General features: G+C 44.8%; 1 protein-coding gene across 3 annotated transcripts in view; it reads left to right on the top strand.

Moving 5' to 3' along the window:
• LOC127002010 (hemicentin-1-like) overlaps positions 1 to 21,036 on the top strand; it is a 251,350-nt gene extending 230,314 nt beyond the window's left edge. For all 3 annotated transcript variants that reach the window (XM_050867330.1, XM_050867331.1, XM_050867332.1), the window contains 6 exons: positions 1,812 to 1,982; positions 2,223 to 2,342; positions 3,196 to 3,322; positions 5,021 to 5,217; positions 18,060 to 18,141; positions 18,785 to 21,036. In XM_050867330.1, coding sequence (XP_050723287.1) covers positions 1,812 to 1,982; positions 2,223 to 2,342; positions 3,196 to 3,322; positions 5,021 to 5,217; positions 18,060 to 18,141; positions 18,785 to 18,884 — 797 coding nt within the window. In that variant the 3' untranslated portion in view covers positions 18,885 to 21,036. The remainder of the gene's footprint in view (positions 1 to 1,811; positions 1,983 to 2,222; positions 2,343 to 3,195; positions 3,323 to 5,020; positions 5,218 to 18,059; positions 18,142 to 18,784) is intronic.
• Positions 21,037 to 25,402: the final 4,366 nt, after the last annotated feature.

Raw genomic sequence — 25,402 nt, 5'->3', positions numbered from 1 at the left:
TTTAATGAGGCAAATTTTGACATGTTCTTTGTCATCATAATAAAGAATGATGATCATGCTAGTTCTAGACGCCATATCAGTCGAAAAGAACCCCACATACACGAGCTTGAGCTAAGATAACAGAGGCATGTGGATGTCCGGGCTTAATTTTGCCCAAGGCTCAATTTTGCCTGTGACACCGCCCCCATCCATGGAGGGACCATGGACCTTTGTCGGGTGACAGCTATCCCATGAGTTGGGCCGCAGATATGGCAAGACAGTCTTAATTTTCCCTATTTCTTCCTTCCGTCCTTCGTTCTGTCTGCCTCGATATCTGTCCCATATTTCTATTTGCTTTCTTCCTGCCTCAATCTCCTCCGTATCTTCTTTTTCTTCATCTTAAGCATGTTCGTAGGCAACAAAACATCGAACAGCAGAGCTACTTTGACGTAAGTGTGCAGCAAACAACGAAATAATTGAATTCGTAGATTACGATTTAGTACAGTTTGCCTTGAAAGGAAGAAAAATGGGAAAAGAGAATGGGTTTCTTGAACCAGCAGCTGGAGGGGGCTCCCTAGGATTGCGATTCGCTGCAAGGCCAATGACGTCATCAACCAATCAGCGGCCTCGCTGACTTAGCGCGCCTCTAACTACAATCTAAAGTTTGCTTCGTGAATCTGATGCTAACGTCGGTAGCTAAATCAATAGTGCGTAGTTATGTTAGTTCGTAGTTATTGAGTCTGCTTGTGAATTCGGGCCCAGGACAGGAAGGTGAAGTCAAGACATTGAAAACTATTGCTGTAAATGTGAAAGAAAGGTTGAGACAGTAGAAGATTCTGTATACTTAAAAATCAGCTCAACAGAACAGGTTAACGGTTTGTGAATTATATATCTTTTCCATCTTCCTCCAATGCTCTGTCTCCTAAAGACTTCCCCAAAGGGACGGCCACGGCAGGAGTCTCCAGTTTTCCCTGGTGTGGCACTCCTTCTCTGTACATTCAGTCCCTCACTTGCCAACTTTTCAATACTAATCCACTCTATCAAACCACTCCACTGGCGGCCTTCCCCTGATAACATTTCCCCCAATCTTGCTTTTTTACACTCTCTTCACATTCTCCCTCCCTGTACATTCAGTCCCTCACTTGCCAACTTTTCAATACTAATCCACTCTATCAAACCACTCCACTGGCGGCCTTCCCCTGATAACATTTCCCTCAGTCTTGCTTTCTTACACTCTCTTCACATTCTCCCTCTGGTTATCTCCCTCTCTGTACATTCAGTCCCTCATTTGCCAACTTTTCAGTACCAATCCACTCCACTGGCAGCCTTCCCCTGATAACATTTCCCTCAATCTTGCTTTCTTAGGGTGTGGCCACAATACACGCGGTTTGCTGGGAGGGTAGAGGGTAGCAGGATGCCTAGTGGGTCAAAGGCAAGAACAAACACGTGTTATCTAATACGAGAGGCCATACAGGACGCGGGTAGCGGGTTCCCTCCAAGCTTACCCACTCGTATTAGATAACATGTGTTTGTTCTTGCCGCTGACCCGCCAGGCAACCCGCTACCCTTTACCCTCCCAGCAAACCATGTGCAGTGTGGCCGCACCCTTACACTCTCTTCACATTCTCCCTCTCTGTACATTCAGTCTCTCACTCACCAACTTTTGAATACTAATCCACTCCATCAATCCACTCCACTGGCAGCCTTCCCCTGTTTAGTCAGCGAGTGTGTGTGTTGCAGGGCTCCCAAGTTAAAAAGGCAAATTATGTATATATATTCCTAACACTGCAGCACTGAGGGACCTGTTTAGTCAGCGAGTGTGTGTGTTGCAGGGCTCCAGTACGTGCAGGAGCCACGCACGCGCCTGCCTCTCCCCCCCCGTCGCCCCAGACCTGTCTCACCCGGCTACCCGACCTCAGCATTCCAAGAGAGGCTGCTGCAGAACCTCTACACCCGCAGCAGTTGTCCGGCAGGCTTCAAATATGTAATGGAAGAGTGTAAAGGTATGGGAGCGGCTTGCCATACAAAATTTTGAATTCCTGTTGCAAAATTATAACATGTTAAGTACAGAGTAATGTAATTATTCCCAAGTATGAGGTAATAATTCCTCTCCTCAGTGCTCATGGACACAATGAAAGGATAAATGTTGCCAGTGTGATGAAGTACCTCTGCACACTAACCCTTATTTGACTTTGATTGAAGGGAAGTTTTACCAGTGCCTCGTCTTTTATTATTTTTACCAGACCTAGACGAGTGTGAGCTGCCTGAACGCTGCCAGCACCAGTGCTACAACACCTACGGCAGCTTCATGTGCCTGTGTCCCCCTGGCTACCGCCTCAACCATAACCAGCGCACCTGTGACGGTGAGCACCACCTGCTGCTCCGCCTGTCTGGGCATGGGTCACATCTACACACACCCGCCACTCTCCATGTCCACTCACAGGAACATCCCCTGAGGGGGCGGCTGGCCGTGGCAGAAGCGTCTCCTGCCTTCCCTGATCCTCCCTCCCTGCAGCTGCATTCACTCCCTCGCCTGCCAACTCTCTCCAACACTCATCCCCTTCTCTGGTGGCCTCCCCTGACACCCCTCCCCCACACACCTCGCACAGTGATCCTCATTCATTCTCATAACACGTCTAAGCCATCTCTGTGCCATGGTCCACCCATGCAGCCACTTCACAGTCCATTCCCTGCTGTTTCATCCATACCAAGTCTCTCACTCACATTTTCATTACTCTCTCCACCTCATCCTGGTGCACCACATGCACCTCTTGTGTGGCTCACTTCTACCGTGTATCCATGATGGCTGCTCTACATTTCACAGCATTGGGGTGACCCTCGATGATCTCAGACATGGCTCCTCTTGTGTTTCCCCAAGACAGCTCTAAGCCTAGGTGACAGCACGTCTGGCACTGGCCACTCCTCAAACAAACAGAGGAGCATGTTGGCCCTACACTCGGGATGCAAGTTTCCCGGAGATTTTTCCCACACCCATCACAAGCGGCGAGGTCCCTCGCTGCGTCTGCATTGAGGGAGCTCGCCGCTCCTTACCTCTCTGTCACCGGTGTGTGGTGGGCCACAGACAACACAGGGCACACTGTCTTCTGTGTCGTGCTAGGTAATGTTTTTTCTCTAGGGTATATTTGTATCCAAGCAGGTTATTAATGTGCCTCTAAAGACTTTCTACAAGGTGGTGCACACCTCTCTGTGTTTCAGACATTGATGAGTGCGTGGAGCAGTCCGTCAAGTGTGGCTCAGAAGACCTGTGCTTCAACCTGAGGGGGTCCTACCGCTGCGTGGCCGCACCCTGTCCCCCTGACTACCAGCGGGACCTTGCCACAGGGTAATATGCCCCAGGTTTTAATTAGCTACATGTACAGGGCGTCCTCGGGTTACCACGTCCTCGACCTACGGTGTTTCAAGGTTACGGTGCAGTCCCATAAATTATCACAAAAACCCGTGTTTCCACTTATGACATTTGTCGTAATGATGAACTTGAGGCGTGAACTAGTTCGTGAGCGCAGCGTAAGAATACGTCATCACACGGCACTTGACCGAGGAAGGAGGCAGCTCATCTCCCGCTTGATGCCATTTTGGTTTGTTGTGCTTTCACTCTCTTTGGTTTGTGTTCTTTCTTGAGTGACTTTTGGCCTTCAGTATGTCTGCCAAGTGTAAGGCAGACTCTTCTGATGGCAGTGCTTCAAAAGGGAAAAAGCCATCACAATGGAAGGGAAACTATACATTGTGAAACAATCGGAAAAGGGAGAAACGGTGACAAACATTGGTTGGGTGCTGAACTTTAGCCATTCAACAGTTGCGACAATTATCAAGGATAAAGATCACATCCTTGATCATGTGAAGGGATCTGCTCTTATGAAATCAACAGTGATAACCAACTTAACGCGTGAACTAGTTCGCAGCCGCGGCGTAAGAACGCGCAAGGAAGAAGGCAATTGAGCTCATTTCCCGCTGGCTTGTCAGCCAGGCTGGCCGCTTATTGGCTGGGTCCTTCACTGGGCACTAGTGGCGTTTCAACAATGAGAGGATCTGGAGATTGTGGACTTGTGTGTCTATAGTTGGTTGTTTTGTGAGTGTGTAGCTTGAACAAGAGGCGGCACGGCAGGGGCCTTGCTCGCTCTTGTTTATTTCAGTGTTCTCGCTCAGGTAATATTGAGTCCGTAATCGAACCTCGTGGTGTCGCGAACTTTCATGCACTCCACCTCGCTGAATCAGAGTCAGTCCGTATTTGGAGGCTGTGCTGTCTCCCCTGTTTTCCGAGTTATTTCTATCCACGTAGCCTGCAGCACTAACGGGCCGGGGCCATTCATAAGGCGCCTCAAGAAACCCTATAGGCACCACAAGCAGCACGTAAAAAATAAATAAATAAATAAAAAGTCAATTCTGGCCCCAGATATTTTCCGCTGTTTTGAATGCCGGATGAACAAGGTTCCACTGTACTAGCTTTTCAACCTAGCATTAAACTGAATGCTTGTATTTCAAACTTCTGTAAAACAAGAGGTATATACCTGTATATAGCAGTTACATGTACTAGAGTAAGTTTAAGGAATGTTGGTGAGTGCAGTGATATTAGATGAAATTATTACAAGTGAGTGCAAACACAGCACTCCGACTGGACTCCATGATTGTGGGAGAGGTTGGCCTTTCCAGTGGCACCTCCTTGTTGCTTGGCATTTTCATGAGCTCTCTGTGCCATTTTTAGTTACCTCTTGACATGGATTGCCTTCCTAAAAATGATGTTCAACAATGTATGCATTTTCTGATCAGGTAAATACATTTTTATTTTTAAGGGTCCCTCCAATAATCCAAACATTTCCCTGGCCTGAATAAACCTTGGCTCCACTGCCCTTCAGATCACTGGATTTTTACCACATACTGTGTTGTCTCATAATTCTGTCCCCAGCTCTCTCTCTCCTCCTCCTCCTCTTATCAATGTTCTCCGTTGATTAGGGTTTCAACTAAACTGAAATATAAGTTTTCCATGATGATAGAGTAATAATATTGATGTTTTCCTGGCCTGCAGCTCTTGCATCTTGGACTGCCGGCACGGAGGGTCCACCTGTCCTCCTGGCGTTAATTACGCCCACATCTTAGCCTTCAAGACGGCTTCCCTGCCGGCTGGGATTCAAGCCAACCAGGACCTAGTAAGGCTGATGGCTTATGACCAAGTGGGCAACTTAGTTCCACAAACACTTTTCACCATCATAGAGAATGAAACAGGTATGTCAGAGTAGGACTTGCTAACCAGCTTCTCATCTGTCTAGTACCTATCTCACCATGTAATATATATATATATATATATATATATATATATATATATACATATATATATATATATATATATATATATATATATATATATATATATATATATATATATATATATATATATATATATATATATATATATATATATATATATATATTTCTATTACTAAATACATCTGTGCTGTTTATCTCTCACCTAACTCTACCAGCTATGTAAAATTCTTTGACTATTTGAATTCTAAAGTGGAGCACATCTTGACCCACTCCCTTCGCTGAAATCTCCATCCTAGGAGATTTCAATGTTCACCACCAGCTTTGGCTTTCATCCTCTTTCACTGATCATCCTGGTGAACAAGCCTACAACTTTGCTATCCTCAACGACCTAGAGCAGTTGGTCCAGCACCCTACGTATTCCTGACCGTCTTGGAGATCGGCCCAACATTCTAGACCTCTTCCTTACCTCAAACCCTTCTGCTTATTCTGTCAAACTGTTCTCTCCGTTGGGCTCCTCCGATCACAATCTTATTTCTGCATCCTGTCCTATCGCTCCTGTACACCCTCTGGACCCACCTAAGAGGCGATGCTTCTGGCATTTTGCTTCAGCTCGGTGGGACGACCTGAGGATGTACTTTTCCGATCCCGTGGAATGATTATTGCTTCCAGGATAGAGACCCCTCTGTGTGTGCTCAGCGCATCACAGAGGTGATTGTCTCTGGAATGGAGGCATACATTCCTCGTTCTTTCTTTACTCCTCACGCTAAAAAGCCTTGGTTTAATCACGCTTGTTCTCGTGCTGTCAATGATAGAGAGGTAGCTCACAAAAGATACCAGAGACTTCAAACTAATGCTAATTATGAACTTTACATTTCTGCCCGAAATCGTGCCAAATCTATTCTCCGACTAACCAAAAATTCTTTCATTAATAGAAAATGTCAAAACCTTGCTTTCTCTAACTCTTCCCGTGACTTCTGGCATCTAGCCAAAAACATCTCCTCCAACTTCACTTCTTCATCTTTCCCTCCACTCCTCAGTCCTGACGGCAACACTGCCGTCTCATCTATCTCTAAGGCTGAACTCTTCTCTCAAACTTTTTCTAAAAACTCCACTCTGGACGATTCTGGGCATATTCCTACTCATACCCCCTCTGACTCCTTTATGCCTGTTATAAAGATTCTTCAAAATGATGTTTTCTATGGCCTCAATCCTCAGAAGGCTTATGGACCTGATGGAGTGCCTCCTATTGTCCTTAAAAACTGTGCCTCCGTGCTGTCACCCTGCCTGGTCAAACTCTTTCGCCTCTGCCTGTCAACATCTACCTTTCCTTCTTGCTGGAAGTATGCCTTCATACAGCCTGTACCTAAGAAGGGTGACCGCTCCAATCCCTCAAACTACCGTCCTATTGCTTTACTTTCTTGTCTATCTAAAGCTTTTGAATCAATCCTTAACCGGAAGATTCAAAAGCACCTTTCCACTTCTGACCTTCTATCTGATCGCCAGTATGGGTTCCGCAAGGGGCGTTCTACTGGTGATCTCCTAGCCTTCTTAACTGACTCTTGGTCATCCTCTCTAAGGCCCATTCTATACTAGCGGTGAAAACGCCGCGTTTCTACTGCCCAGTTACCGCCTCTTAAATTATTCAATACTAAGTGAATGGAAAGCAAATATTCTGTCTATACTAGCGTTTCTACCGCCTTGGCTGTCGGCGGTACACGGGCAGCAGGCGGTGGAAACGCCTGACGTTTCTCTGATGTATCATTCTATACTGGAAAGCAAATTGAAATTGCTAAGGATGCTCATTTTGTTTTCTATATTGTATATTCACTCACCTCAATGTAATGACGAGTCTCTCAGCAGGCTCAATACTTTTCTTTAAATGTGTATCTTTTTTCCTTATTCTGTCGCATACTACAAACAGAAGTTCATCGAATGATGTTACTGACATTCTGTAATATTGGAAAAATTTGTCCGGGTACTTTCTATGGCTTTCAAACATTACATGGAACTGGCCTGTTGATGGGCGATTGGCTAAAACCGGATGAGTGCCCCAACGTCTTCTTTTTCTTTCATGCTGTTCATGCCACTGTTGCAAAACATCAATCGCCAAAATACATCCTGTTTGAACGACATCCATCCTGTACTATGGTCCAAGCAGTACTGCTCAGAAAAAGCCATGTATAGACTGCAAAGCGTTCCTGCCGCGACAGAACTGCCGCGTTTTCACCGCCCTAGTATAGATTGAAAAAACTGCCTGGCCGCGTCGGCAGTAGAAACGCGGCGTTTTCACCGCTAGTATAGAATGGGCCTTAGCCGTTTCGGTGAAACTTTTGCTATTGCGCTGGACATATCAAAAGCTTTTGATAGGGTCTGGCACAAATCTTTGCTTTCTAAACTACCCTCCTACGGTTTCTATCCTTCTCTCTGTACCTTTATCTCCAGTTTCCTTTCTGACCGTTCTATTTCTGCCGTGGTAGACGGTCACTGTTCTTCCCCTAAATCTATTAACAGTGGTGTCCCACAGGGTTCTGTCCTATCTCCCACTCTTTTTCTGTTGTTCATTGATGATCTTTCCAAAACGAACTGTCCTATCCATTCCTACGCCGATGATTCCACTCTGCATTATTCAACTTCTTTTAATAGAAGACCCACCCTTCAGGAACTTAACGACTCAAGGCTGGAGGCTGCAGAACGCTTAGCCTCAGACCTTACTATTATTTCCGATTGGGGCAAGAAGAACCTGGTGTCCTTCAACGCCTCAAAACACAGTTTCTCCACCTATCCACTCGACACAATCTTCCAAACAACTATCCCCTATTCTTTGACAACACCCAGCTATCACCTTCCTCAACACTAAACATCCTCGGTCTATCCTTAACTCAAAATCTCAACTGGAAACTTCATATCTCATCTCTTACTAAATCAGCTTCCTCGAGGCTGGGCGTTCTGTACCGTCTCCGCCAGTTCTTCTCCCTGCACAGTTGCTGTCCATATACAGGGCCTTGTCCGCCTCGTATGGAGTATGCATCTCATGTGTGGGGGCTCCACTCACACAGCTCGTCTGGACAGTGTGGCGGCAAAGGCTCTTCGTCTCATCAGCTCTCCTCCTCTTACTGATAGTCTTCTACCTCTTAAATTCCGCAGCTATGTTGCCTCTCTTTCTATCTTCTATCGATATTTCCACGCTGACTGCTCTTCTGAACTTGCTAACTGCATGCCTCCCCCCTCCGTGGCCCGCTGCACTCGACTTTCTACTCATGCTCATCCCTATACTGTCCAAACCCCTTATGCAAGAGTTAACCAGCATCTTCACTCTTTCATCCCTCACGCTGGTAAACTCTGGAACAATCTTCCTTCATCTGTATTTCCTCCTGCCTACGACTTGAACTCTTTCAAGAGGAGGTATCAGGACACCTCTCCTCCCGAAACTGACCTATCTTTCGGCCACCTCTTTGGATTCTTTTTAGGAGCAGCGATTAGCGGGCTTTTTTTTATTAATGTTTACTTTTTTGTGCCCTTGAGCTGTCTCCTTTTTTTTAAAATATAAAAAAAAAAAAATATATATATATATATATATATATATATATATATATATATATATATATATATATATATATATATATATATATATATATATATATATATATAGATAGATAGATAGATAGATAGATATAGATATAGATATAGACAGATAGATAGATAGATAGATATACACTTGTTTTTTTCTTTTTTTTTAACAGCAGAGGAGACAGTGCAAGGGCGTAAAAAAAAAGAAGAAAACAATAATGAAAAAAAGCCCGCTACTTGCTGCTTCTGAATAGAGTAGTGGCCAAAAAGAGAAATCAATTTTGGGAGGAGAGGTGTCCTGATACCCTCCTCTTGAAAGAGCTCAGGTCGTAGGCAGGAGGAAATACAGATGAGGGAAGATCGTTCCAGAGTTTACCAGCATGAGGGATGAAAGAGTGAAGATGCTGGTTAACTCATGCATAAGGGGTTTGGACAGTATAGGGATGAGCTTGATCAGAAAGTCGTGTGAGGAGAGGCCGCAGGAGGGGGGGAGGCATGCAGTTAGCAAATTCAGAAGAGCAGTCAGCGTGAAAATATCGATACAAATAGAAAGAGAGGCATCATCGCGACGGAATTTAAGAGGTGGAAGACTATCAGTAAGAGGAGGAGAGCTGATTAACATGATTAACATGAGTTTAAACAACACGTTTTTTTTAATTAACACGAGTTTATATTTAAAGAGATACGATTAACTAATGCGATATTTTCGATTTAATGTGCGTTTAATCGATGACGTCACGTTCGATGACGTCACGCGCACCAACGCTACTTCTGGCTGGAACTGTGCTGAAAAACTCCATATTTTCCCTGAACTTAATGTGTATTCAGTATTACACGTGGCCACCTTACTTACAATAATTATGACTATGACACCGTATGTTGCTTTGTGCCCTTCTCTGTGTTGAAAGTGTTCCACTGTTGGTTGAAGAAGTACACTGCTCTTACCCCAAGCAGCTGTGACTTTGAAATGGTAAACAAAAGTGTTCGTTGGTAGATTCACTCACTGTGCAGTGTGCAAGCAATAACTTTCGCCGAGCTACTGAGGGAACTAATCACACAGAAATGCTACATTCGATGGGCAATCTTGGTCTTGATCTTGACTTTCAAGTAGAAATAAATGTTGATTAATTTCTTTCAATCATATTATGTTGTAACATAGGTATTATTATAATGAGAAACAAAAATGCGTTTACAGTAAACACTTTAGTCATCCACGGATATCCACTCTTTGGAACATATATCACAGAAAACATCAGCTGACCGGGCCGCTGCACAGCAGAAATACTAGCTCCAGACTAATCCGCCCAAGTCCACCCCACGACTGCCGAACAGTCATGTCAGGAAACACCCTGCTCCACCAATATCGTTCCCGAGTAATAGCCGCTTTAACCATCACCACAAAGGTACCCGGCACACTGGTGACTGGTGCGCCATGGCGGTGTTGTGTCTTGTGTGTTCTGTTTCGTGTTCATGCCGTGCCACGTGGGCGCATCATCTTGTGACCTGTACGGTTTTATCGTTGCACGTTTCCTCCTCCTCTCTTCTGCTTATTCACACTTCTCTTTTCTATTGCATCACACTATTCATTATTTAAATCAATCAAAATTTGTACCCTAGGCACATACCGCACTGGGGTAACTTTGTCATTTTCTGAGTGAAAAAAGTGCGCGCAAACTTTCCTAGTGTCCAGGAACATAACCCAACCCCCTATTATTATTGTTTCTTATGGGGAAATTATTTTTAAATAACACATCTCCAGGAACGTAACCCTTGTGTTAATCAAGGTGACTGTGTATATATATATATATATATATATATCTATATATATATATATATATATATATATATATATATATATATATATATATATATATATATATATATTTACCACACACCTGTATGCCGTATTGGTAGGTTCACTACATGCGGATTGTCGTCCAATTGCACAAAGGCGGATGCAGAGGAATTTTTATGACACCACTCCAAACATTGACGGTTCACCCGCAGACGATTCTGCCATCTGTAAGGAAAGAATGATAGACTGGGATAGTCATGCTGACGTGATCTTGACGTGAATAAAATCCACACTTGCAGACGAAAGATGTTTACTCACCAGACAGTTTTGGTGGACAATTTATACAGCACAGAGAGCAACTCAAGGGCAACAAAAAGAAAATTTAGGAAAAAAACCCCGCTAACTGTTGCTCTCATGAAGCAAAAAGTATAGAGTGGCCAAAAGAGAGGTCAATTTTGGATGGAGAAGTGTCTTGATACACTCTTCTTGAAAGAGGTCAAGTCATAGGCAGGAGGAAATACAGATGAAGGAAGGCTGTTCCAGAATTTTACAGTGAAGGGGATGAAAGAATGGAGATGCTGGTTAACTCTTGCATAAGGGATTTGGACAGTATAGGGATGAGCTTGAGTAGAAAGTCGTGCGCAATGGGGCTGCGGGAGGGATGGAGGCATACATTTAGCAAGTTCAGGAGAGCAGTCAGCGTGAAAATATTTATAGTAGATAGAAAGAGATGCAACATGGCGGAAGAATTTAAAAGGTAGAAGACTGTCAGTAAGAGGAGGGGAGCTGATGAGACGAAGAGCCTTAGACTCCATTCTGTCCAAGAGAGCTGTGTGAGTGGAGCCCCCCACACGTGAGATGCTGACTCCATATGAGGGCGGACAAGGCCTTATATATGGAAAGCATCTGTGTGGGGGAGAAGAACTGGCGGAGACGGTACAGAACGCCCAACCTTGAGGAAGCTGATTTAGTAAGAGAGATGTGAAGTTTCCAGTTGAGATTTTGAGTTTAGGATAGACCAAGGATGTTTAGTGTAGAAGATGGTGACAGCTGAGTGTTGTCGAAGAATAGGGGATAGGTGTTTGGAAGATTGTGTCGAGTTGATTGGTGGAGAAATTGGGTTTTTGAGGCATTGAAGGACACGAGGTTCCTTTTACCCCAACTGGAAATGATAGTAAGGTCTGAGGTTAAGCGTTCTGCAGCCTCCAGTCTGGAGGCTTGCAATTCCTGTTGAGAGGGTCTTCTGTTGAATGAAGTTGCATAATACACAGTGTAGTCGTCGGCGTATGAGTGGATAGGACAGTTATTATTATTTTTTTTTTACAACAAAGGAGGCAGGTCAAGGGCACAAAAAAAAGGAAACAATAATAAAGAAAAAGCCCGCCACTCGCTGCTCCTAAAAAAGAATCAAAAGAGGAGGACGAAAGATAGGTCAGTTTCGGGAGGAGAGGTGTCCTGATACCCTTCTCTTGAAAGAGTTCAAGTTGTAGGCAGGAGGAAATACAGATGAAGGAAGATTGTTCCAGAGTTTACCAGCGTGAGGGATGAAAGAGTGAAGATGCTGGTTAACTCTTGCATAAGGGGTTTGGACAGTATTGGGATGAGCATGAGTGGAAAGTCATGTGCAGCGGGGCCGCGGGAGGGGGGGAAGCATGCAGTTAGAAAGTTCAGAAGAGCAGTCAGCGTGGAAATATCGATAGAAGATAGAAAGAGAGGCAACATGGCGACGGAATTTAAGAGGTAAAAGACTGTCAGTACGAGGAGGAGAGCTGATGAGACGAAGAGCCTTAGACTCCACTCTGTCCAGAAGAGCTGTGTGAGTGGAGCCCCCCCACTTGTGAAATGCATACTCCATACGAGGGCGGACAAGGCCCCTGTATATGGATAGCAACTGGGCGGGGGAGAAGAACTGGCAGAGACGATACAGAACGCCCAACCTCAAGGAAACTGATTTAGCGAGAGAGGAGACGTGAAGTTTCCAGTTGAGATTTTGAGTTAAGGATAGACCGAGGATGTTTAGTGTTGAAGATGGTGATAGCTGAGTGTTGTCGAAGAATAGGGGATAGGTGTTTGGAAGATTGTCGAGTTGATAGGTGGAGAAATTGAGTTTTTGAGGCATTGAAGGACACAAGGTTCCTTCTGCCCCAATCGGAAATGATAGCAAGGTCTGAGGTTAAGCGTTCTGCAGCCTCCAGTCTGGAGTCGTGTACTTCCTGTTGAAAGGGTCTTCTATTGAAAGAAGTTGAATAATGCAGAGTAGAGTCGTCGGCGTATGAATGGACAGGATAGTTTTTTATGGAAAGAAGATCATTGATGAATAACAGGAAGAGAGTGGGTGATAGGACAGAGCCCTGTGGAACACCACTTTTGATAAGTTTAGGGGAAGAACAGTGACCGTCTACCACCGCAGAGATAGAACGGCCGGAAAGGAAACTGGAGGTAAAGGAACAGAGAGAGGGATAGAATCCGAAAGAGGGCAGTTTAGGAAGCAAAGACTTGTGCCAGACTCTATCAAAGGCTTTCGATATGTCTAGCGCAACAGAGAAAGTTTCACTGAAACGGCTAAGAGAGTATGACCAAGAGTCAGTTAAGAGAGCAAAAAGATCGCCAGTAGAACGCCCCTTGCGGAACCCATACTGGCGATCAGATAGAAGGTTAGAAGTGGTAAGGTGCTTTTGAATCTTCCGGTTAAGGATTGATGAAAAAACTTTAGATAGACAGGAAAGTAAAGCTATAGGGCGGTAGTTTGAGGGATTGGAACGGTCACCCTTCTTAGGTACAGGCTGTACAAAGGCATACTTCCAGCAGGAAGGAAAGGTAGATGTTGATAGGCAGAGACAAAAGAGTTTGACCAGGCAGGGTGTCAGCACGGAAGCACAGTTTTTAAGGACAATAGGAGGCACTCCATCAGGTCCATAAGCCTTCTGAGAGTTGAGGCCAGAGAGGGCATAGTACACATCATTTGGAAGAATCTTAATAACAGGCATAAAGGAGTCAGAGGGGGGATGAGTAAGAGGAATATGCCCAGAATCATCCAAGGTGGAGTTCTTACAGAAAGTTTGAGCAAAGAGTTCAGCCTTAGAGACAGATGAGACGGCAGTGCTGCCGTCAGGGTTAAGGAGAGGAGGGAAAGAGGAAGAAGTGAAATTGGAGGAGATATTTTTGGCTAGATGCCAGAAATCACGGGAAGAATTAGAAGAAGCAAGGTGCTGACATTTTCTATTGATAAAAGAAGTTTTGGTAAGTCGGAGAATAGATTTGGCACGATTCCGGGCTGAAATGTAAAGGTCATAGTTAGCGGGAGTTCGAAGGCTCTGGAACCTTTTGTGAGCTGCCTCTCTATCTTTGATAGCATGAGAACAAGCATGATTAAACCAAGGCTTCTTAGCATGAGGAGTAGAGAAAGAATGTGGAATGTATGTCTCGATTCCAGAGACAATCACCTCTGAGATGCGCTGGGCACACACAGAGGGGTCTCTCTCCTGGAAGCAGTAATCATTCCATGGGAAATCGGAAAAGTACATCCTCAGGTCGTCCCACCGAGCTGAAGCAAAATGCCAGAAGCATCGCCTCTTCGGTGGGTCCAGAGGATGTACAGGACCAATAGGACAGGAAACAGAAATAAGGTTATGATCGGAGGAGCCCAACGGAGAGAACAGTTTGACAGAGTAAGCAGAAGGATTAGAGGTAAGGAAGAGGTCTAGAATGTTGGGCCTGTCTCCAAGAGTTATGGAAAGAAGATCATTAATGAATAACAGGAAGAGAGTGGGCGATAGGACAGAGCCCTGTGGGACACCACTGTTGATAGGTTTAAGGGAAGAACAGTGACCGTCTACCACCGCAGAGATAGAACGGCCGGAAAGGAAACTGGAGATAAAGGAACAGAAAGAAGGATAGAAACCGTGTTAGGGCAGTTTATAAAGCCAAGAGTTGTGCCAGACTCTATGGAAAGCTTTGCCTGAATGATGGCCTGTCAGCACCGTGAATACAGAATACTGCACGGGCAAGGGTAGGCAGTGGCTGAGGTGGTAGCGTGCTGGGCCCACATTCACCACGTGATGGACGACATGAGTTCGAATCCCCACGCTACCACTTCGGATTTTTCAGTCACCGCCGAGTGGCTTAAAACTACCCACATGCTGTCCTGAAGACCACCCATCAACCCGGACTCTAGAGGAAACTGTCCAAGAATGAAGAACGAGTTCCGGGGGGCAGCATGAGCCAAGAGAAGATGGCGCCACTATAAACACTTTTTTTTTTATTTTTTTTTATTTTTTTAATTTTTTTTACGTCTACACCTATAGCGCCGGTAGGCTTGCTTGAGGGGCCTGGATGGTGTTCGGCCCCAGCCCATCATGGCGCAGGCAAGTGTTTATAGTGGCGCCATCTTGTCTTGGCTCATGCTGCCCCCCGAAACTCGTTCTTGATTCACTTGGACGGTTTCCTCTAGAGTCTGGGTTTGATGGGTGGTCTTCAGGACAGCATGTGGGCAGTTTTAAGCCACTCGGCGGTGACTGAAAAATCCCAGGTGGTAGCGTGGGGATTCGAACTTGCGTCGTCCATCATGCGGTGAATGTGGGTCCAGCACGCTACCACTCAGCCACCGCCTGCACCATGACGGGCTGGGGCCGAATACCATCCAGGCCCCTCAAGCAAGCCTACTGGCGCAATAGGCGGAGACTAAAAAAAATAAATAAATAAATAAGAATAAAAAAAATACCCAGCACTACTGGTGCAGAGCAGTCTGGTACTGTTACCACGTCAAGCAGTGGTAGTACCAGTACTGTACCGGTACCTGCCCTGCCCTACACGGTTTGTTTATGTCTAACAGCTGCTTGCTGTTGTGATCCAGTGTTTATGCTCGTTCCATTTATTTATTACTTGTTTTTTATTGCAAGAAGCATTCATTAGTAAATGATTCACATGGTATGATAATTATGCTTAAGCACCTCAAGTGGAAAAGAAAATGGTAGACACTTGGTGTTGAGGACCCAACACCAGATTTCAATGACTACACATTTGTAAGAAGTTTATGTACATTACAGTACAGTTCACAGTACACATAGCTGATGCTACTCAAGATATTTCATGCTGCTTTATGCATGCGTACATCATCCCTTCCTTAGGAATGACCAAATCGTCTGCAGGGTGACCATCAATGTTTGGAGAGGTACTGGGAAAATTACTTTTGGGACAACTTTGTGCATATTTGGGGAAATCCACACATGTGTGAATTCATGAATAGAGGGATAGGCATAGCTGATACATGAAAAGCTTTGCAAACTAGAAAAAATGCAGAAAAATTTTCAAAAATGTACTACAGCAGTGAGTGCTGGGGCTGGAATAGTTGCAAGCCACTCTGGGAAAGGTATGCTCAGGGGTGGGACGGGATGGGATTTCTTTGCCAAGAGTTCTTAATGTACGCCACTGAGTGCTGGGACTGAACCCGGGCCTTTGGAATAGAGGTGAGGGCAGCAAACCAATGGAACCATCGCTGAGCTAAAAGGTCACGTGCCAGAGGCCACTTCTGTAGCACCATACCTCACACCCCAGCCATGTTATTGCAGTTTCTCTGATGTATATAAATAGTGTATGTGCCATTGTGGGTTGATTAAAAGCATTTCCAGCTACCCTGGGTCACCTTTCCTTCACGTCCACAGTGGGGGCTGGGGTGTCAGGCACAGGCCACAGGAGTGAACCTTTTAACATATCAATGGCTGTTTGGTGTGCTGCCATGACTTCTACTCAGTTGCACTAGACATATCGAAAGCCTTTGATAGAGTCTGGCACAAGTTTTTGCTTTCTAAACTGCCCTCTTTAATATTCTATCCCTCACTCTGTTCCTTTATCTCCAGTTTCCTTTCTGGCCATTCTATCTCTGCTGTGGTAGAAGGTCACTGTTCTCCTAAACCTATCAACAGTGGTGTTCCTCAGGGCTCTGTTCTATCACCCACTCTCTTCTTATTATTCAACAATGATTTTCTTTCTATAACTAACTGTCCTATCCACTCATACGCTGATGACTCCATGCTGCAGTATTCAACTTCTTTCAATAGAAGACCCTCTCAACAGGAATTACAAGACTCCAGATTGGAGGCTGCAGAACACTTAACCTCAGACCCTGCTATCATTTCCGATTGGGGTAGAAGGAACCTTGTGTCCTTCAATGCCTCAAAAACCCAATTTCTCCACCTATCAATTCAACACAATCTTCGAAACAGCTGTCCCCTATTCTTCGATTACATTCAGCCGTCACCTTCTTCAACAATAAACATCCTCAGTCTATCCTTAACTCAAAATCTTAACTGGAAACTTCGCATCTCCTCTCTCACTAAACCAGCTTCCTTGAGGTTGGGCATTCTGTATCGTCTCCACCAGTTCTTCTCCCCCGCACAGTTGCTATCCATATACAGGGGCCTTGTCCGCCCATGTATGAAGTATACATCTCACGTGTGGGGGGGCTCCACTCACACAGCTCTCTTGGACAGAGTGGAGTCTAAGGGCCACTTTCACAGTCGTTTTGTTTGTTTTGATCGTTACCAATGGCGCCGATCGACGCTATAGTTTTCCACGTGAAACTGGCCTATGGGGTAGTGGCGGCTGCAGAGGAAGCGAGGTGTTGAGAGTGTGTGGTAAGGTGCGAGGCTAGGCTAACCCCGCAGCCGCTACTACCCCATTGGCCAGTTTTAAGTGGAAATTCTAAAGCGGCGATCGTCACCATTGGTAACGATCAAAACAAACAAAATGACTGTGAAAGCGGCCCTAAGGCTCTTCGTCTCATAAGCTCTCCTCCTCTTACCGATAGTCTTCTACCTCTTAAATTCCATCGCCATGTTGCCTCTCTTTCTATCTTCTATCGATAGTTTCACGTTGACCACGGACCCGCCGCACACGACTTTCTACTCAAGCTCATCCCTTTACTGTCCAAATCTCTTATGCATGAGTAATCTCTGGAACAATCTTCCTTCATCTGTATTTGCTCCTGCCTACGACTTAAACTCTTTCAAGAGGAAGGTATCAGGACACCTCTCCTCCCATAATTGACCCCTCTTTTGGCCACCTCTTTGGATTCTTTACAGGAGCAGCACGTAGTGGGCTTTTTTTTTATTATTGTTTTCTTTTTTTGTGCCCTTGTGCTGTCTCCTTAAAAAAAAAAATAATAAATAAATAAAAAAATAAAAAACTCAGAAAGCGCGGGTTCAGTCCCCGGCACTCTGTGATGCACATTAAAAAATCCATGCAAAGTATTCCCAGCCCATCCCCAGAACGTGCTTTTCCGGACTGTTACGGCTGGTGTCTAACTGTCTACTTTACAGATCCTTACACTGAGTTACATTAGATCAAGGTTCTATTGTATGAGCTTTATTTAAAGCTCTGCTAACTGATATGGACTCAGTGTTGGTAATGCTTCTCCTCCTGTTTTGCTGTGCCTGCCCAGGTGTGCGATTCAGAATTCGTCTTGAGGCCGGGAAGGGAATTCTCAGCACGCTGCAGCCCCTTGCGGCAGGCCGGGAGTACAGGTAGGTTCCCAGCTCTTTGTTATCCAGGTTTCATGTTCATTTGTTATCCAACAGTGTGCGATTGTGATCTTGACAAGTCTATTTCTCTCCTATCGGCAAGTAGCTCCAGACAAGCAGAGTCATTTGTGGCTGAGGTTACTCCAGCTGATGAGTGTATATTGCTGGTGAGACTGAAGCACACTCTGGGCTTCATGTCTCTTGTTGCAGTATACTCTGACTATATTAGACCACTGCTCCCTTCAGGACACACTCATTGCCTTAGTTTGCTCTGCTTGCATGCTGATACCACCACACAATTATACTCCACTTCTAGAATGGGCATAAATTTGCCTGAGTCACTCCAAGAGAGGCTGTGAGGAAATTAAATGTGAACTTTACCTGGTCTTATTTTTCAGAGAAACGTCTTTGCATCAGATTGTCCATTTTTCTCAACACAGCAAAGAAATCTTTATTCCCTTGTAATAACACAGAATCACATGCATAGCTAAATTCCACTGTTCTCTCTTTCTATTCCATATGTAGTGATAAAAATTTACAATATATTAATATTCAGTTTATATCAATTGATCTCTGAAATATTGGGTGAGTTCACCTTCCTTTACGACTGATTGATTTTGAGTTACATTTTTCTCCCTTCGCTCAGGATGATTGTGGAGGCCGTGTCCTACGACGAGAGGGAACACTTCATCAAGTACGCCACAAGGTTCATCATTTTCCTGCACATCTCAGAATACCCATACTAGGCACCGGCCGACGAATGGCTCCCTGCAAAACATCTTAATGTGGCGGCTGCGTGCAAATGATTTTAATCATATGATTATAATCGATTATGATCACAGAAAAAAATCAGACTAAAATCAAAATCCTTTAATTTTGAATATAATGAGCATTGTATGCACTGCATACAATGTGCATTATATTCAAAATTAAAGGATAATGTGTTCATTGTAATACAAGTGTTCATCCAAATATCATGTGTTCATTGTATGCATGACTTTAAAATCCCAGATAGTTGAAATTCCGGCACTTTGGGTGACTGGAGATTTGAGGTCTTATTCCTGGCTATCGAGGCATGACTTGTACAGAACCTGTCCCAGAGGAAAGAATGTCAGAGAGGTAAATTTATTACTAAAGGATTCTACTGGAACTATATTTGTCATCCTGATAATTTTTGTGGGCTTACCCCAAAGAAAGACATTTTATGCTCAGTCTGCATTTGTTACCAAAAATACTTATCCCATTAATAATGTTATTACTATCGGTATTTAAAATTAGTAGTTGGCAGCTTTGGCATGTGCTCAGGAACAAAACACAACAGAGTGGGTGGCAGACATCTCCTGACTTGTAAGCAAGCAAGTAATGGTGTAAGTAATGACTATGTCTGCAGCTGCTAGGAAAAAAGATCCTATATGGATTTCCTTTGAGAGAATTTCAAAGGGAGAGTTTTATCGTGCCAAGTGTGATGCAGGCATTGTGTGTAATTGTAATAACCTTTTCATACATATTCGGTCCAAATTATTCCCACAGCAAAAAGAGAAAACATGTTTACACATAAACACCAATAAATACATTATCTAACAGCAAAGTAAATGTGAATTACTGAAAAGCACAAAAAATCAATTATAATAAAAAAAATTGAATTTTAATAAAAAAAAAATCCTAACCCTGGTATCTTGTATTACAATTCCTAAGTCTTTTTCTTCCTTCACTGTGTCGATGATTGTCCCTCCCATCTTCATTGTGTGATATTTCTTATCATTAAAATCCATTTCCCATTTTTTACTCCATTCATGTATTTCATTTAAATCTTTCTGCAGTTTATTACAATCATCTCATCTCATCTATTTTTCTAGGCAGTTTGGTGTCATCTGCAAACATACTCGCATAATTCTTTACTTTTTCTGACATCATTTACATACAGCCGAACCTCGGGTCACCTCTCATCGCGAACAAATCAGTTCACGAACAAATAACGACTTGGGTGACGAATGGTGTCTCGAGCTACGAACACACAAGCCTGCAACATCGCGGGGCAAGAAGCCGAGAGTATCGGCGGGAGAGCGTCAGTTGCTGTGTAGCTTTTGCTAAATACACGATATGATAGGGGACCCCTTCCAAACAATAACAGCTCTTCCCTTTCCCTTCCGCACCAAATTCGACTTATTAAAGCTTATGTCACACTGGACCGTTTTCCTCCAGCTATGTTGGGAGTAGGGGCAACCGGCAACTCCAACTTTTCCAGGTGTGCGCAGGGGCTCAGCTGATCGCTCATGCCTCCCAAAATGGCTGACAGTTGTTTTTCCTAAAACAAAAGCGAAGCGGTGTGACGTCAGTGCAACCCCTCTATAGCGAGGAGAAACTCTGCGTGTGCTCCTAGCAGCCGACAGATCACAGGAGTCAAGCCTCACTCTTTGCTATAGACCGTGTCGTAGCGTTAGCTCCCCATAAAATAGTCAATGTTCTTCTGTAAATGTGAGAAGTTAGGAGGAAATTGTAATGTATTCAAGTTATCGGGTTTTGAATGGTGTTGTTGCTTGTCGGTGTGAGTCTCCTTGCGGTCTCATTTCCCCCGTAAGGTTATTCATTCACAGATTCTGGTATTTCTCATGAGTAAATCATTTCTTTGTCTAATACTGTGAGTCAGCTGGACGCAACAGATATCTAGTGTTGTAAAGTGTATTATCTTGAGAGTGCGAAACCGCACACTGGTGCCTTCTACTATGTATGATTATTATTCATGAATTTAGGTATATTTTGTACTCAAGATGTTTATTGCGTGTCGTCCGCGGTAGGTGGCTGCCAAGGTTCCTCGTGTACCCACCTCAATACTGACTCGTCCTTCTAGAATTCATTCTTTGATCAGAAAGCAAACAAATAAATGTACATTATCATATCTATAGACATTATTTGTCTCCTCTGGTGTTATCCTTAACGTGAGTATTCTCCAGGCGGTCGTGGTGGTTACTGACTTTCTGCCTCCACACCTCCGCCCGTCCACGCTAACTCTTCTAGAGTCCCCGGAAACCCTCCCCTGAGTCCCCCATTTTTAATTACTTAAACTTTAAGGTTCCCTGCGAGCTAGGGGTGACTTTGTTCACCCTTAGATCACCGGGTGGTGGCAACATTACCCTCAGGGTGAGTTTCTGGCCTCAGGTTTTTCATTTTCCCCGTTATTTCCCCGTCTCCGTTGATTTTTTTTCGCATCACCTGGTGCCCCAATTATCAGAGCACTACAGTAGGCAGGAGGAAATACAGATGAAGGAAGATTGTTCCAGAGTTTACCAGCGTGAGGGATGAAAGAGTGAAGATGCTGGTTAACTCGTGCGTAAGGGATTTGGACAGTAAAGGGATGAGCTTTAGTAGAAAGTCGTGTGCAGCGTGGCCGCGGGAGGGGGGGAGGCATGCAGTCAGCAAGTTCAGAAGAGCAGTCAGTGTGAAAATATCGATAGAAGATAGAAAGAGAGGCAACATGGCGGCGGAATTTAAGAGGTAGAAGACTATCAGTAAAAGAAGGAGAGCTGATGAGACGAAGAGCCTTAGACTCCACTCTGTCCAAGAGAGCTGTGTGAGTGGAGCTCCCCCACACATGAGATGCATACTCCATACGAGGGCGGACAAGGCCCCTGTATATGGATAGCAACTGGGCGGGGGAGAAGAACTGGCAGAGACAATACATATCATGTTCTGGTGTGTTATGTACACATTTTGCCACACATGTCACCGCCATAACCAAGCACACAGCACGCACACGCCGCCTCAACGCACAGCCCCCATGCAGCCCTCGCCTCCATCCTGCGGGCCCCGGTGCACACAGCCCCAGCAGCCCTGTATCTTAAGATCCATGTACTAAAAGGTTGCCAAAAAAACTATACCTTGCAGCAGCAGGCGTTCACAATTGAAGCCTCCTGTCACTAGTGTGCATGGTGCAGCACTCAGGCCTCTATGCCATGGCGCGGCGGCCATAATGGCGCCGGATCCAAAGAGAAGGCTGCTGACCGACATCGGTATGGTTACCGAGCGTTTGCCTGGACGACATCGCTAAGTTCAGATCCAAAGAGGAGACTTAACCATATCACTCGGGCCTCGCTACTGCAGAAAGCCAACTGACTGGGTAAGCGCCACGATGATGTCATCAGACTCGACAGCCAATCACAGCAATTCTTTGAAAAATTTTCAGCAAATCATACGGCTGCCTCACTCACCTGTGGCGGCCAACGTTGCCAGATTATCGTACTCAGCCGCTTATATTTCCCGACTTCCTACCCCAAAACGGTCTTCTGGGCTGCAATAACAAAACTCATTCATAGTTATCGTTAAAAGAGTCAAATCCTGATGTTTCTTGGCAATAGTTAGGCAACTCAGGCGTCAGAAACCGGTAAATACTATGCTCTGAGTACGACAATCCTCACCTTACACATGGCAGGAAAGTACTTTTACCCAGAAAATGGTTGAACCACTAAGGAAAATGCGGCGGTCGAAGTTCAGTGAGTCTGAGCTGCTGACAATAGTTGAGGAGGTGGAGAAGAGAGGCAGTCATCATGGGGAAACATGACTACGGGGTATAACGGGAAAAGAAGCAGCCTATAGGTGGCAGCAAGTCATCCTCAGCCTCTTAGTTTGCCGATTTCCGACACAAAAACTCTCTCCTGGATTCATATATTGTTCTAGTCATGATGATTAATTATTAGTGCTTCTGGGGAATACTTAAGGGTCAATAACCGATAAATACGATGCTCTGAGTACGACAATCTGGCAATGGTGCTTAGAGATGCCAGATTTTCTTGTGATACTTTCTTTACCGTGGAGGGGCCTGGGGCGGAGGAGAGCAGCAGCAGCGAGGCAGCCCTCGTGTTGATATTATAATCGTGTGCAGTGTGTACAGATCACCATTTTATAAGTGAATTTGTTCTGTGTACTCTAAAACCTATATTTAATGCTAAAAAATCATACTAAGTTTATCATAATGAACCTCGTTATGTTTACGAGTGGTCTGGGGCTCTTGTTAGGTTAACCAGGCTGACATCACAGTTTAGCTTCTTGGATGCCATTATCGTATGTTTACATCGGTATCTCAGTTAGCGAGCGAGCTAACGCTTCTTGGATCCCGCGCCTGACTTGCTACATGCCAATATATATTTTGAGTAATTATCAAACCCAAAAGTCAGACCCACATGTGCACCAAATAACTTTTTTCATATTGGTTACTTTATTCAGTTAGCGCGACCGCGTTCATCCACCTAATTCTCGCGCTATATATATATATATATATATATATATATATATATATATATATATATATATATATATATATATATATATATATAGCGCGAGAATTAGGTGGATGAACGCGGTCGTGCTAACTGAATTCGCGCTAATTGAATAAAGTAACCAATATGAAAAAAGTTATTTGGTGCACACGTGGGTCTGACTTTTGGGTTTGATAATTACTCAAAATACGCAGTCATCAGTTATCGAGCCGTGATGGTGACTCTTGCGGCCCAAGGTGTCGGCGGCGACAGCAAGTGGGTGTGACAAGAGTTCGGCCCCAGCAAAGGTTCGGCGGGCAGGGTGTGGGCGTGTGTGGGTGTCGTGCCCGGCCAGGCAGACATCACACTCGTTATTATCGAGCGTGTTACGGTGACGGTGGCCACTCAATCAATAGTGACGCCTTGTCTCATCTGCCCTGCCACGGCAGGTAATAGTGACGCCCCGCGGGGCCGACGCGGCGAAGCTCACGCCCGTGGCGACGCCCCAAGGATGGCGACGGAGGCGGCGGCGGGGCCGGGACACAGAGTGTGGCAGTGGCTGCTGTTGCGCCACACACGGGCGGCGAGCTGTGCACCGCCCCCAGCAGGAGGCAGCAGGTGAGGCGGGCAGCCTCCGAGGGGAGCCAGGGGGGGTAGGACGACGTTAGGGAGCATGAGAGACTGGGACCGTGTGGGAAGTGGTGGCGGGGGGCTGTGTTGTGGTGTGAGGCAGGCCACCCAGGCCACCACGCATCATGGCGGCTTGGTGCAATTTTCAAAATTCAGTCGTGGTGGCTGCTCGCGCTGAGGCTTTCGCGCTAATTAATTTTTTTCTTGGTAGATGGTGCCTCACGCTAATTGCGGTTCGCGCTAATTGATCTCGCGCTAAGTGGGGCTCTACTGTATATATATATATATATATATATATATATATATATATATATATATATATATATATATATATATATATATATATATATATATATATATATATATATATATATATGTAACTCGATTTACGCGAGTTTGTTTTACGTGTTTTTTAAATAACACGGGGTCCAAAATCCAAATTAATGTTTAATTTACACGTTTTTTCCACTTATACGCGATATTTTATGGAGTGGCCACCATATGTCTCACGCAGCTGGACTCACACGACACCGCGGCCACACAGCTGTGCTCAGTTCTTCCCGCGCGCCATTTGAACAACAATACAGTACCCACGCTGCCACGCTACTCAACGATAGGGGTAGGCAGGTAACGGTACCAGCTATACGGTACGGTACCAACACAGGTAACTCTCGATTTACGCGAGTATTGTGTCCTTGAAAAGGTTGCGTAAATCAAAAACAATGTAAATCAAACAAGAGGTAGGTTTCTATCGAAAAATTAATATTCACTTCATTCAGTGGAGAGAGAGAGAATATCCATATCACCGAGATATCCACTCAGGCACTCAGTCTCAGCCTCACTTGTGTGAGGAAGAAATGAGGGACACCATGAGCGACTGGCTAGTATTGGTACCGGAACCGAGCATTCTGGTACCGGTATTGTACCGTATAACTGGTACCGTTAGTACCGGTACCTGCCCACCCCTATTGTTGAGTAGCGTGGTAGCGTGGGTACTGTATTGTTGTTCAAGTGGCGCGCGGGAAGAACTGAGCTTAGCTGTGAGGCCGCGGCAACGTTTGAGTCCAGTTGCGTGAGACATCTGGTGGCCACTCCATAAAATATCGCGTATAAGTGAAAAAAACGTGTAAATTAAACATTTATTTCAAAATCGCGTAAACCAAACTCGTGTAAATCGATAGTTACCTGTACTAGCCAGGCGCTCATGCCGTCCCTCATTTCTTTCTCAGACGAGTGAGGCTTAGACTGAGTGCATGTCTTATAATATGTTACCATAGAATACAGGGCGATCAAATAACTACTATACAAAAATTAAATCGGTGGAGGATCGCCCATGCCTTTCTGTTATCTCGTTTTCCCGTCGGGCGCCATTTGTATGATCTTGA

This window comes from Eriocheir sinensis, chromosome 22, assembly GCF_024679095.1.
Source record: "Eriocheir sinensis breed Jianghai 21 chromosome 22, ASM2467909v1, whole genome shotgun sequence".
In the NCBI taxonomy this organism is placed as follows: domain Eukaryota; kingdom Metazoa; phylum Arthropoda; class Malacostraca; order Decapoda; family Varunidae; genus Eriocheir; species Eriocheir sinensis.
This window is presented reverse-complemented; position numbering and strand designations above follow the sequence as displayed.